General features: G+C 45.4%; 3 protein-coding genes across 3 annotated transcripts; 2 read left to right on the forward strand and 1 right to left on the reverse strand.

Moving 5' to 3' along the window:
- Positions 1-762: 762 nt before the first annotated feature.
- LOC123054927 (uncharacterized) lies at positions 763-1,362 on the forward strand. Its single transcript, XM_044478799.1, has one exon. It carries the CDS (start codon positions 912-914, stop codon positions 1,170-1,172), a length of 261 nt encoding a protein of 86 aa, XP_044334734.1. The 5' UTR covers positions 763-911; the 3' UTR covers positions 1,173-1,362.
- A 4,320-nt stretch (positions 1,363-5,682) lies between these two features.
- On the reverse strand, positions 5,683-9,707 carry LOC123056039 (uncharacterized). The gene is made up of 5 exons (XM_044479802.1): positions 9,622-9,707; positions 7,527-9,181; positions 7,213-7,427; positions 6,148-7,098; positions 5,683-6,053 (listed from the first exon to the last, which is right to left on the reverse strand). Exons 1-5 carry the CDS (start codon positions 9,705-9,707, stop codon positions 5,727-5,729), a joined length of 3,234 nt encoding a protein of 1,077 aa, XP_044335737.1. The 3' UTR covers positions 5,683-5,726.
- Positions 9,708-11,961: 2,254 nt separating this feature from the next.
- Positions 11,962-12,889, forward strand: LOC123050375 (uncharacterized). The gene has a single exon (XM_044473179.1). It carries the CDS (start codon positions 12,343-12,345, stop codon positions 12,646-12,648), a length of 306 nt encoding a protein of 101 aa, XP_044329114.1. The 5' UTR covers positions 11,962-12,342; the 3' UTR covers positions 12,649-12,889.
- The last annotated feature ends 1,105 nt before the right edge of the window (positions 12,890-13,994 follow it).

Consider the following 13,994-nt stretch of genomic DNA (forward strand, 5'->3'; position numbering starts at 1 on the left):
CAAGAAAACGGCAACGTCAGATGGAGTTCAGGTCCATCACCTACAATGGTGAGGACACGTGGCCGTTATACTCGTTCCGTTTCAAAATGTAGTGCGTACAGATTTTTGAAAAAATAATCAAGCTTTGCAAACTTTGATCAAATTTATAGAAACAAATTATTTTTATTTACAATACCAAATCTATAAAATATGAAACTACATATTATGATGAATCTAATGATATATGTTTGACATTCTAGATGTAAATATTTTTTCCCACAAACATGAACAAAGTTTTTGCGGTTTTTTTCCCAATGCATGTTGCACTGCATGTTGGGTTCAATGCACCGTTGGCGAGCGGGCTGAGCGGTGCTTGTGTAGGAGTTCAAGAGCATTTAGTTCTAGATGTATCGATTGTAAATTTATGTATGATTTCCCGTAATTAATTAGGGGACGCTCTGTTTAAAAATCAACGAATTATACAATGTTTTGACCTTGGTTTTGAAAAATTCTACTAGCACTACTGAAAATCTAAACATAGTTACGGCAAAAAAGGAAATATTTGGAGACTTTTCCTGCCGACCGTCCTAGTCACCCTGGCCGTCCCACCTGACCGGAAGCCGTCACATCTTTACCCAGCTTCACCCCACGGGATAACGCCACGTCGAGGCGTCATGTTGCTCGTCACAATGTTATCCAGTTCTTGCCAAGTTGTCGGTCCTCAAGGCACTACTAAAGCAATATAAAAAGGTGGTTCCCGCTCGCACCCGGGGAAGGCCGCAACCTCCCGCCCCGCCCCACCCAGCCACCGGCAGAAGCACGCCACCACGGCAGCGACACAGCACCATTCTGAACCAACACATTTCTTGCTTGCCGCAGCAGCTGCACACCCAGAGACGATCCGTTGAGCTACTAGCTTCTTGGCGGCGGCGATGGCGATCCACCTGCTGGCGTTCATGGCGGCCAAGGGCTTCGTGCAGGTGTTCCAGGTCTCGGCGCCGCTGCTGTGGCCGCTCAACCTCTGGCTGCCGCTCCCGCGCAACCTGCCGGAGGTCTGCATCGTCGTCTGCAGCGCGCTCGCCTCCCACGTCGCCTGGCTGCGCCGCGCCTACGCCCGCCGCCGCTCCCGAAGCCGCGACGACGACGACAACGAGCTCCACCGCCAGGCGATAGTCGACGCCTCCGCATACTGAGAGATGCTGGAGCAGGAGCAGGACGGTTTTTCCTTTTCATTTTGATTTGTAGGTTTGCTGGCTGCATGTTCGATCATTGTGTTCCCGAGCGTCCCGTGACATGTGTATGTTGGCTGTAAGTTGTAGTAACATTCAATCTGTAGATACGAGTAAATTCTAGTACTAAAACCGACGGATTCTGTCGTGATTATTCGCTTTGGTCAATTGCTCAGCATTTCTTCAGGAATTTTTCCATGGCAAGAACAGAGTACTTTTATTTGTGTTTGACCGGGGTGGCATTGGCAAGAACAAAGGAAACTTCGCGGTAGATCACACCAAGTACATACCAAAATGTGCCAGTTCCTTCACGTCATCTTCTTATCAACTCATCCTAGCTACTGTCTGATTAAGTAATATTCAGTCGAAATCATCATGCTAAGTACTCCCTTTGTTCGGAAGTACTTGTCCTAAAAATAGTTGAAAATGGATGTATCTATAACTAAAATAAGTCTAGATACAACCATTTTAGGACAAATATTTTCGGACGGAGGGAGTAGGTGCCCATTGCTGAGTCAGCTCAGCTGCACCACCATTCTTGAAGCAATTAATCTAGTAGATCATGCTTGTTGTGGTACTTACAAGTTACAAATATCTGGGCCCCAAAAAAAAACTGCAAAACATACTGACCACCTCACCTGATAAGTACATGCGCTAGGTAAAGTACAGTGTCTTATCTGTCACGGTGAAGGCGGCTAAAAGTAAAAGAATTTTTCTCTTGTTGATTGATGACTTTTCTACTCAGCATGATGGCGTGAGTTGTTAGCATTCTTAACCGACTATCACGCGACCACTGATTGTTAAACGACAAGGGCATTTGTCCATCTTTCACGGCATCTTTCACGACCAGTCACCCCTTCTCGACAGTTCTAGCTTTTGCGCGAACCCTGCACTACTACTTATAGCTGAACAGCAGAAACCATACCTCTGATAGGAGTTAATTGCACAGAAGTACCATAATTCGGGCATCACACGCAGATTGGTACCACGATTACTAATCTTTGCATGTCAATACCATGATTGCTCCAGGTTTTTTCAGATAACGCTAAAACGCGTATTTATACGTATTGACGCTCGATCCGACAGCTCGGGCCCACCCGTCAGGTGCCACGCTGGCCAATCGGCGCGTGCCCGCGCGCTGACTAGGACGAGCCGGTTCGAACCCGGTCCGGTCGCACCAGCTCGCCCCCGCCGCACCATTCCCCTCCCCTCCTCCTCTCCTCACTCGTTTCCTCCGTCGCCGCCGCCTGCGTCCCGACTGCCGGCCGCCGCACCGCCCCGCCGACGCCATGGTTTTGGAGGACGAAAGCAGCGACGACCAGTCTAGCCTCCCGTACATGCATTCTTCCTCCACAGACGGTCTCAACGAGGTCAGTACAGTGAGTTTAGGGTTAGGGTTACAGATTTGGGATTTCTCGATTTGGTTGATTTTGGTAGGTTTTGATTTGCCCATTGTCTTTGTGCGAGCTTCTGCAGGTCCCTTTCAGCCTTGAAGATCCAGATTACAAGGGGCTTGAGCTGGATGTGATGTCTTCATGTGAGAAGCACGGCATGGCATCTGAGAGGCTTGTTGCCTTTGAAGGAACAGACACAGGCAGGCGGTTTTTAGCATGTGCACAGCCGGTATGGATTGTAGACATAGTGATTTTTTTTCTTACTTTGTCAGTGCCATATTGAACTCTGTTTGCTGAAGTACTCTCCTTGCTGTCAACATTTTGGTTCATAGTGGCATTAGAGTAGCTTATTTAGGTCAAGCATGAGTATATTTTGCTGGAGTACAATGGCATAGTAATTTTGGTTAATAGTGGTACTAGAGTAGCTTAAAAATGATAACTAACCTAGGCATAGTGATTTTTTTTCTGTTTGCTGGAGTACTCTGTTTGCTGGAGCCATATTGAACTCTGTTTGCTGGAGTACTCTCCTTGCTGTCAACATTTTGGTTCATAGTGGCATTAGAGTAGCTTATTTAGGTCAAGCATGAGTATATTTTGCTGGAGTACAATGGCATAGTAATTTTGGTTAATAGTGGTACTAGAGTAGCTTAAAAATGATAACTAACCTAGGCATAGTGATTTTTTTTCTGTTTGCTGGAGTACTCTGTTTGCTGGAGCCATATTGAACTCTGTTTGCTGGAGTACTCTCCTTGCTGTCAACATTTTGGTTCATAGTGGCATTAGAGTAGCTTATTTAGGTCAAGCATGAGCCATATTGAACTGTGTTGGTGTTGTTGTTGTTTTTGCAGGCAGGTAGCAATTGTGGCTTTGTTGAATGGGTTGATCACCAGTGGCCCCCAACAATGCAGAATGCATTGTTGAAGCTATGGGCAATGGTTGAAGATGCCAAAACTGCTAGGGTGAATGACAATCTTGAAAGTTCTTTCACTATCCACCATCTGACAGAAGAGAAGAACAAGCTGGATGCCAACTATGACAAGCTAGTCCAAGATGTGCATGAGCTGATGAACTTCCAGGAAGATAAGGTGGTGGATTTCAGACATCTGCGGTCTGCCATTACATATCAGCAGGAGGTAAGAAAAGAACTGATTGATGATATGAAGGCACAGATGGCAAGTGAGATGGCAAAGAAAGATGAAGAGACCCAGAAACTTACTATCAAGTATGAGCTGCTGCTCAACCTGACAAGAGCTCAAGCAACAGTCATTCAGAACTTGAAGCTGAACAAAATGAAAGAGAAGCAAGTGCTTACTGAAGCTAGTATGAATTTGGAGCTGAAGAATGCAGAGCTAACAAAGTGTCAGGAGAAGCTCACCCAAGAGAAGCTAGAGTTGAAGCTTCAGGTTGCTGATCTGCTTAAGGGAAATGAAAAGCATATTGAAGAGAAGTGGCAGTTAGAGTTTCAGAATGAAAAGTTGAAGGAGAAGTTCAGAGGGATTCAGGCCATCTTGGAGAAGTGAAGAAGATGAAAATGAGATTAGTGCCATTGCTGACCTTTTGGGAATGATGGTTGTGTAATGACCTAGCATCTAGGAACTAAGGTTGTGTACTGTATGCTTGTACTAATGGTGAACTATGGCTGTGTATGTATGTAGTAGTTATGCTATTCATCCTTTTGTGAGAAAAGGATGAACTATGCATTTGAAGTTGAACTCCTCTATGTATTGTGAACAATGGTTATGTATGGCTATAATGAGTTGAACTCCAGAAACTAATGTGATCAGTTTCTTATTATGTATGGATATGCTGATTATGTAGAAGGATATGTTGATGATGATACATTATGACAATGTTGCAGCAAACCACTCATGTCATACAAAATAAAAGAGGAACAAGACTGACTAAATCTCATTGCATCAGAAGATAACTTCACTGATCCATTACAACTTGGCTTAAACTAGAGCAACTAAACTAGACAGTACATTGCATTTAGATTGGCTGCAACTAAACCAACTAACTAACTTAATATCTTGCCTGCAACTAACCCAAGCACAAATATAGTGAAAAGAAACAACACATTGTGAAATTTGGCCCTAATCCCTACAATCTCTGCATTCTTCTCTCTGAGTTGAGTTTGCAGAGACAGAAACATGGCCTCCCTTGTGCCATCATCTTCACTTGGAGTTAGCATTGGAAATTGATCTTCCTCTCTAGCAACAGTTGCACCTTTAAGCCTCCATACTTCATCACGTAGATCCCCAATGAGCTCACTCCAGAATGTGGGCAATGGATCATCATGCCATTGCACAAATCCACAGCCACCGTGCTATTAAGATGCAGAAACAAATTTCCAAAAATATATCATTTCACATACTATTGCACAGAAGAAAAAGGAAGGAAATTAGGCAAAAAAAACAGCACTCACCATAGCATCCACGCAGCTATAGTACCTCCTACCAGGGTTCTGCCTGCTCCAGGAGATCCATCTTGGCGCCTTCCTCGGAGGTGAGCAGTGGCACATCACTGGGGGCTCGTATGCCATTGGGAGCTCGCGGTAGCGCACCGGCGAGCGCGCCTCCTCCCCCCTCCTTCCCGCAGCTCGACGAAATCCGGGAGCGGACCCGGCACTGGACGACCACGACATCTCTCTCTCCATCGTCGGCCCCAGTCAGCGCCTCCACGCTGAGATTTCTCCTTCTTCTCCTTTGCTGCGCTCCAAATGGACACTGCGTGGACGAACCCTAGTTTCGTTCCCAAATCTGAGATCTTGTGCTGTCACTTTAATAGTAGGAGAGGTACCTGTCCCACATGTCAGAATCCCCAAATGTGGTACTGCATGTTATGTGATGCCCCAATATTGGTGCTGACATGCAACAAATAGCAGCAGTATTGGTACTGATTTGAAACAAGTAACTGAAAATGTGTTACTGCTTTGCAAATACTGGTACTCCACCTGAAGTTCAACTTTACAATAACCACCTCAAGTTCCACATTAAGATAACCACCTCAAGTTCAACATTACAATAACCACCTCAAGTTCCACATTCAGATAACCACCTCAAGTGGCAACAACACATCAACATGAGCATCAAGTTCAACCAAAATAACACCACATCATTTCAAATTACTTGGCTCCTCTTCCTCTACTAGCAGTGAAGTAGGACATCCATCCAGTGTGTGTACCATCAGTAGGAATGTCAGCATATTGCCTGGGGGCACTGAATGGCCTTGGAGCACCTCTTCCAGCTCCTCTTCCTCTGCCAGCTCCTCTTCCAGATGGTGGTGGTGTAGTAGAAGTAGCAGCTCCTCTTCCTCTTCCAGATGGTGGTGGTGTAGTAGAAGTAGCAGCTCCTCTTCCTGTGGCAGCTCCTCTGGCAGCAGCTCTTGGCTGTCTTGCTGTTGTTGTAGTAGAAGGACCAGCAGCTCTTGGCTGTGAGTTACTTGGAGTAGCCTTACAAAGAAAAGGAAAACAGTTAATAATGCTAGAAAGAAATGTACAAGAAATAAAGGAAAGATTTGTATATTTCAAGGTGAAAATTTATTACCACATGCTTATTCTTCCTCAAAGCTAGCTCAGGCTTCAACTGTTTAAGACAGTTTGTGTACCTATGCCCTTGGAGACCACAATTGCCACATGTTATGGTCCCCATTCTTGAAGTGTCTTTTGGCTTTGGTACTTCAAATTTTCCCTTGATCCTCTTTTCTTTCTTTCTTCCTCTCTTGATTTTGAATGCAGGTGGTTCTATGTCTGGACCAGGGGTCCTTGTCCAATCATGCTCACCAGGCACAGGAAAGATCATTGGTTCATAAGCTGCAGCATAAAAATCTTTCTTGAAGAATTTGCTGACATAATCCTCTGGTTTCCTTTTAGCCTTGTTTATTGCAGAGATGGCATGGTTGCAAGGTATGTCACTAAGGTCCCACTTCCTGCATCCACAAGTCTCAAGTTCCAGGTTGACAGCATGTGTTTGCTGCCCATTTGTAACTTGCCATAAGTTGACCCCTGCCTGTATTGGCTTGCAATATCTGGCCCTCTCCTTCTCAACCTCTAGCTTCTCACTGTAATGAGGTGTTATATCCCATCTTGCTGCCTTTACACTCTCTCTGTTCCTATGCCACCTCACCATCTGCTTATCTTTAATCCCATCACACATTGTCCTTACAGGTTTTCTCCTAACATCTAGAATGTACTTGTTGAACACCTCAGACAAGTTGTTCACTACCAAGTCAGTCTTGCAGTTTGTGTCAAATGCATGCCTTGCCCATGTTTTTTTTGGTATTGCAGTAAGCCACTCCCAAGCTTCCTCACTTTCAGATCTAAGATCATTCATTGCAATATTAAATTTGTGTTCATTGTAGGCATAGCTAGAATTATCCATGCACTTCTTAAGATCTTCACCCCTAAACCCAACATTTTGGAAATTTGCATATAAATGCCTAAGGCAGAATCTTTGGTTGCAATTTGGAAAGACAGCATTCACTGCATTCAATAACCCCTGACACAAACAATTTAACAAGTCTAAGCTACAAGGTAAATAAATATGCACCAATGAAACCCTTAGCTACTTTTAACACTTGTGCAAAACAAAATGAAATGTGCAAACACATACCTTTTGTCTATCTGACATTATAGTATAAGGTCCAAACTTGCCCACTTCTCCACCTAGGCAAATTTTCAGTTGGTGTAGAAACCAACACCAACTAGGTGTGTACTCTTGTCCAACTATGCCAAATGCCAGTGGATATATGTTGTTGTTGCCATCTCTATCAGTGGCAGCAAGGAGTTGAGCTCCTGTAGTGAGCTTAATGAAGCATCCATCAACACCTGCATAATCAACATTTCCACACATTAAATACATTCAAGTGATATACAATATGGAGTACTCTACAATATGTAAATGGTGCACAAGGTTCAGGAACTAACCAATGAATGGCCTACACCCATTGAGAAACCCCTCCCTTGCTCCATTCAGGCAAAAGAACATGGCATGGAATCTTGGGCCTGGGTGGGGTATTTTTGCATTTGGTACTGGAGTAACAGTAGTGACTATTACTCTACTCCCAGGGTTTGTATCCATGACAGTCTGAGCATAGTCTTTAAGCCTAGGATATTGCTTCTTGTGATCTCCTAAGACAGCTTCAATAGCTATGTTCTTTGCCCTATATGCCATGCACTTGGGCACATCTACACCATATTTTTCCATGCATGCATCAATTATTGTCTGAATACCAGTAGTTATATCAGATCTGAAGAGATGCTCATATTTCTGTGCTAGCCACTTAGCACTAACCCTGGTGGTCTCAGTGGTACTAGGGCAAGTGTGCTCTAGTCTCATCTTCTTAATTACAAAGGTTTTCTCCCCTTTTATAACTGCTGCCACCATAAAGAACTGGCATTGTTTATCTGGACACTGAACAATTATCCTCTGATCTGAATTCCTGTGATACTTAAAATTCCTGGCCTGAGTGATGTGCAAATTCAACAAAGCATCTCTGAATTGATGTTGATCCCTAAAACACAACTTCATACACAGTTGCTCATGTGGTTGCTCCATTTTCTCATTGTACCACTTCCTAGCAGGCCTTTTCTTTGCCCTACTCTTACTTTTCTTTGGTAGGACAAAAGAGGCTGGCTCAAAACCATCATCATCACTCTCCGTCAGCAACCCCTTCTCTTCTTCATCTGACGAGGATGGTCTGAAATCAGGTTCAACCTCTGGTAGCTTACTAGAATGTGACCTAGTTGTTGGTCCTCTTTTAACTGGTAGCTTCTGCTTCTTCTTCACAGGTTCAACTATAGTTTCTTCTTCTTCTTCAAAAGTCCTATCTTCCTCTACCTCAAATGGTTCCTCAACTTCAGTGTCACCCTCATAATGCAGCATTTCTTCCTCTTCTGATTGCTCATCATCTGATTCTTCCTCTTGTACTTCTAGCTCTCTCTGTCTCTTTCCCTCTTCCACCTCTACATCTTCATCATCACCCATGTAATGATGGTCATTTCCAATTTGAGCATCCTCATCAGAGGCATTAGCATCACTGTCCTCATATGCCTCAAATCCTTGATATCCCTCTTCTTCTTCTTCCAAAACTGCTTTCAACTTGGCTGTTCCATTCTTGCTTTCTTGTGTGCAAACACCAGCAGGATGAGGTGTGCTAGAGTTGCTACATTGACTCTCAAAAACTACTCCTTGCTGATCAACAGCTAAGATAGGAGGCTCACTCAGATCGAAAACAACAGGCTCTTGGTACACCACAGTGGACAACTCTGGCATTTGACATTGCTGCAACTCAAATTCAGTAACAGGGGGTGGGCAAGCCCTGACTAGCAAATCAAGCACCAATTTGTCCTGGATCTTCCTCTTTATCTTCTGTAATTCTGCATGACTGTCTACCAAATCCAGCCCTTTCTCTCCTAAAGATGGATTTTCAATGTGAAACAAACAATCATATGCATTAAATCCTTGGGTTTTCATCACTGCAACCAAATTCAAATAAGTAATATCTGAACCACACAGCTTCATCTCCAATGGTTCTCTTGCATCAAAATGGATCCTTACTTGCCAAATGTCTTCATCCAAACTACAGAACAAATTAAATTTCATGTATTCATTATAATTACTCTTAATTTGGAGAGCAACTGTACAGTACAGAACAATTTAGAGTAACCTGTAAGTCTAATATTTACTATTAACTCTACTATTACAGATGCTATTTCAGCACAGAACAATGCTACTAAAGTAACCTGTAAGTCTAATATTTACAGTACAGAACAATGTACTTTACTATTTCAGCACAATAGCAAAATCAAGGAAAAAGACAAGGTCATAATCCCAAATTGTTACTGTAATTGAACTAATTTGAGAGTGCAATACACTGAGTTACTAGTTACTGTAATTGTCCTATACTAGTCACTACAATTGGACAAACCCTAATCCCCAACTCGATAAACAAAAAGATGAACAAACCCTAAAAATCCCCAATTGGATAAACCAGAGCAGGGGGAGGACAAGGGTACTTACAGCACGCCGCCAAGTCCATGCGTCAACTCATGGCTGCTGCTAGGGTTCGCCACCCACTGCTGCGCCAACCGCAACCGCTGCTCCATGCTGAGTAACATCGACTCCTCCTCGTCGTCGGTCGAGTACGCGGAGCTGGAGTCGTCGCCGCCATCGCCGTCGACGCCAGCCGTTCTGCTAGGAGGCCAGAATGGCATCTCACCGCCGCCGTGGATGCCCTCGCCGCCGCCTGCCGGAGTCGCCGACGCCATAGACTAGGGTTCGAGCGAGTGAGGAGAGGAGGTGCGGCGGGGGCGAGCTGGTGCGACCGGACCGGGTTCGAACCGGCTCGTCCTAGTCAGCGCGCGGGCACGCGCCGATTGGCCAGCGTGGCACCTGACGGGTGGGCCCGAGCTGTCGGATCGAGCGTCAATACGTATAAATACGCGTTTTAGCCTTATTTGAAAAAACCTGAAGCAATCATGGTACTGACATGCAAAGATTAGTAATCGTGGTACCAATCTGCATGTGATGTCCGAATTGTGGTACTTCTGTGCAATTAACTCCTCTGATAGCCACATTCAGGGCCTTTTTGATTCGCAGGATTGTCAAAATAAAGGAATAGAAAAAATGCAGGAATAGGATGACATGTCCCATAGTATCCTACATGATTTGAAAGATTATTTGATAGCGCGGGAAAAACAAAGGAATTCTACAAAGAGGTTTGAGTAGATGGAAAATTCCTCTAAAATGTAGTATAAATGGATCCTATGGAAAAATTCCTAAGGATGCCAATCCTACGAATCAAACGAGCATCGCAGGAAAAATTCCTAAGGGTTCAAATCCCCCAAAAATCCTATGTAATTTATTTGAATCAAAGGAGCCCTCAGATAATCAGATCTGTGCGTGGAAACCTGGCATTCTCCAGAGGCTCGGAAGTAACGTGGAGTCCAGCATTATGCAGTGGCGTCGTCCTTGGCTTGCACGCCATGTCAATGGCATGAGCAGCGTCGGCAATCATTTCGTCCAGATCCAACGTCTCTGCCTGGCCCCAACCATGGCAGAGATCAAAATGCAGGGGACAATTTGTCCTCAGTTACGGAAATCAGGGCGGGCACCAGTCCCGTCTGAAATAAGATAATTGTGTCCGTCTATGCTCCATGCGAGAATTCTGTAGTAGTATTTGTAGTAGGTTAGGTTAATTGGACTATATCCCTTCGCTACATCTCTATATACGGTTGCACTGCCTAGACCCCATCTCTGCATGCATGATTGGGGTAACAAACAGGCATATCTGCATGCTACGTACAACTAACCAGTGGATCATCATCACGACAGTCAATGGATATGCATGAATCGAACGTCCGGCAGCCGAAGATCGGCCGAAGGGCCAGCGCGGCGGCCAAAGAGCGGCTCCTCGGAGGCAGAGAGGCCGAAAACAGTGCCCCTTTCAGGGACCAAAAGATATGCCAGGACGCGACTATGTCCATGCTCGGGATCGTTGGGTTCAGGACAGCGAAATCCGCCATCAATTTAGAGCATTCTCGAAAGAAAACAATCAAATGCAGTGCTGTGTACGTATTACGCTTCTGTGTGGGGCTGAAACCATTTTGTGGGTGATGTGGGGCCGTGGTCTCGGATAAATATCCGAGCTCGTCACTCGATCTTAGCATCTAGATTCTAGAGTACCTGTTGCCGCTTGAATCGTGTCCTCGTGTGCACGAAATGTACTTGATTTGGACGTTAGCTACGTCGACAATGATCATGTGACTCCACGCACTAGTGGCGAGAATAATCTAACCCAGCCTCCAAGAGAAGACCTTATCCATCTGCATGTTTTTCCACCTAGACGCCGAAGAGGTGAACACATTTGTTCTTGTGTAAAAAAGGAAAAGAAAATGGAAGCTTGTGCCCAGCGGCCGATGCCGATAGGCGATGGCTACTTGATTCCTTGTCGAACGCTAGAGTTACCTTACCTGTGGGGCCAGAGGCTCCCAACTGGCACCGAGTTTGGGCCCGGGCAGGATGGATGCCGACACGACATGTCCCGGCCCAATCCAGTCTGCTTTAGTTTAACACCACACACCAGCATTCTGCTTTTAGTTTTGGTACAGTCCACATACTACTTTCTTCTTTTGGTTCGAGTTGTGATTGTGAACAGAAGCATCTACAGAATCGGACGTGTACCAGCGCTTCCACAGAATTAACAGCGCCGCAGAACTGGCTGGAGTACCTACCTTTGTACGTATTCTGTGGACGCCATCTGGACATGTAATGTAATCTCTCAGAAGACATACGCGGCGGCTCATTGTGAAGTTACAGCAACGACCGGTGCGCCACGCGCGGAGGACATGTGTCCATCCGCCGCTGGGCCGTTCGTCGCGACACCTCAACGACTGTAGTCACGCTGGTTCAATTCGCCGCGGACAATGTCAGCCGGCCGCACTGTCATGAGCTGTGACATGGCAGTACGTGGGCACTGTAGAACTGAGTCCATTCCCTTCCACGATAAAACATCCCTCGATCGCCATCGCCGGCCATTATTAGTTTCTCCAACTCCAAGCCAAGCCAGTGCTCTTCGCTCTGGAATCCTAGTTAATGGCCGGCCGGTCAGGTACGTGGTAACTAACCACCAGCTAGCCAGCAGCGCCACCTCGAGAGCGTCGCCATGGCAGGGGCAGAGGGGCCGGCCGTGTAGCGGGCAGCGCGCGGCGGCTGGAAGAGTTATCTGGAGGTCGATCGGCGATGGTGGTGCACGTGGTGCTCCTGGCCGTGCCGGCGGTCGGCGGGTTCATGCAGGCGTTCAAGTTCTCGGTCCTGCTCTGGCCGTTCAACATCACGCTGCCGCTGCTCCGCCACCTGCCGCGCGTCTGCCTCACGCTCATGGCCGCCGCGGCGCACTACGACGCCGAGCTGCGCGCGTACCTCACCGGCCGCCGGACGGTGCCGCTGCCGGAGCCGAGGTACTCCACCCTCCGCGGCGCGCAGAGGCGCACGCGTGAGCAGCTCGCCGCGCACGCCATGATCGCCCTCGTCGACATCTCCTACTGATGTCGCGTAGCCAACAGCTGCTTAATTCTGGCGGTGCTCTTCTTGGTTTGATAGGTTGGTTCAGAGCTTTTTTTTGGCGGTGCTCTTCTTGCTCGTATAGGTTAGTTATAAGAATTTCAATTGGATCATGCACATAGCCACATGGGTCTTCCATTTCTCTTTGCCTGCACTCGTCGGCTGCGTTCATGAATTTGTTGTGATCTGTACTCATTTATGAAATGCAAAGGAGCTTAAATCAGGACATAGCCGGGTTCATATTGTTTTTTGAAACAGTTGCACCGATCTTATTCCTTGTGAAAGATGGTTGGAATAGGAAAGAATCCAACCACAAGGTCCACAAGACTACAAATAAAAAACATTGGAAACATATACACTATAGCTCCGGGATATGATTTGCACAGAGCAAAAGAAAAAGAAAGCACATTCAAGGACCATCGTCCGAACATGTTTCACATTTGCCGAGTCCATTTTGAATCCTGATCTTGCTGAATCCTTCACCTGCATGGGAAAATAAATGCAGATAAATACATGTGTGGACATTGTATATCTTCTCCATGGAAGGAGCATAGCTCACAGTTTGAGGTCATATGTTAAACTTCGGTAGTTTGTACTACCAAGGTTGTACTAAAGCAACCTCAATTAATATGGATCAGGGGGAGTAAAATTGTTTGACGTCATATGTGAAAGTACTTTGTGGATTTTGTGGAAGTTTGGGAACCCTTATTCATTTTTACTCAGATATGAGATGTTGAAATAAATGAGGAGCTAGTTAAGAAATGTCAATCCTCATTATTTGGGTAATTCCAATGGAACATCGAGGCTTTTTAAAAAATCGTTTGCATACATAAAGCTGCTAAGAAGAAGAAAGTCAAGTTTTTGGTCATACATATTTTTTATATTTAAGCTGTGTACTTAAGATCATGAAGAGATATCAACCGCAAAAAAAGAAGATCATGAAGAGATATTTGGTCCGTCTACACTGTTCAATATGCCCGGTGTTCAATATGCCTTCCTACACTGAGGCAGTGAGTGAGACCCAAGCAGCCCAATGCTTGTTTATCAAGAAAAGCAACCCAACATGGATCACGACAATGCAAAAGCACATAAAAAGAAAAGAGATAAAATTGATACCTAACTATGATATATAATCAATGATTGCTTTTTTTAAGATGACATGGTCTCGGCAAATGTGAAGAATTCAACATGGACTAGGTCGCGGGCTCGCTCACTCTCCATAGAGAGCAAATATCCGCCAAGACACTTCTCTTTCTCAGTTGACGTCTCCTTACCCTCCATTCTTCCTTCTACTTATTCTTACCTCCAGATGAGTTGTCGGCATTGTCAAT

Source organism: Triticum aestivum, chromosome 2D, assembly GCF_018294505.1.
Source record: "Triticum aestivum cultivar Chinese Spring chromosome 2D, IWGSC CS RefSeq v2.1, whole genome shotgun sequence".
NCBI classification, from domain to species: Eukaryota; Viridiplantae; Streptophyta; class Magnoliopsida; order Poales; family Poaceae; genus Triticum; species Triticum aestivum.

Bases quoted from the DNA above. Each gene is read 5' to 3' on its own strand.
- LOC123054927 (XM_044478799.1), top strand. From the start codon at position 912: ATGGCGATCCACCTGCTGGCGTTCATGGCGGCCAAGGGCTTCGTGCAG.
- LOC123056039 (XM_044479802.1), bottom strand. From the start codon at position 9,707: ATGGAGCAGCGGTTGCGGTTGGCGCAGCAGTGGGTGGCGAACCCTAGC. The intron at 7,428-7,526 runs GTTAGTTCCTGA...TTGATTATGCAG, and splicing joins TGGGTGTAGGCCATTCATTG to GTGTTGATGGATGCTTCATT. The intron at 6,054-6,147 runs GTAATAAATTTT...TTTCTTTGTAAG, and splicing joins TGAGGAAGAATAAGCATGTG to GCTACTCCAAGTAACTCACA.
- LOC123050375 (XM_044473179.1), top strand. From the start codon at position 12,343: ATGGTGGTGCACGTGGTGCTCCTGGCCGTGCCGGCGGTCGGCGGGTTC.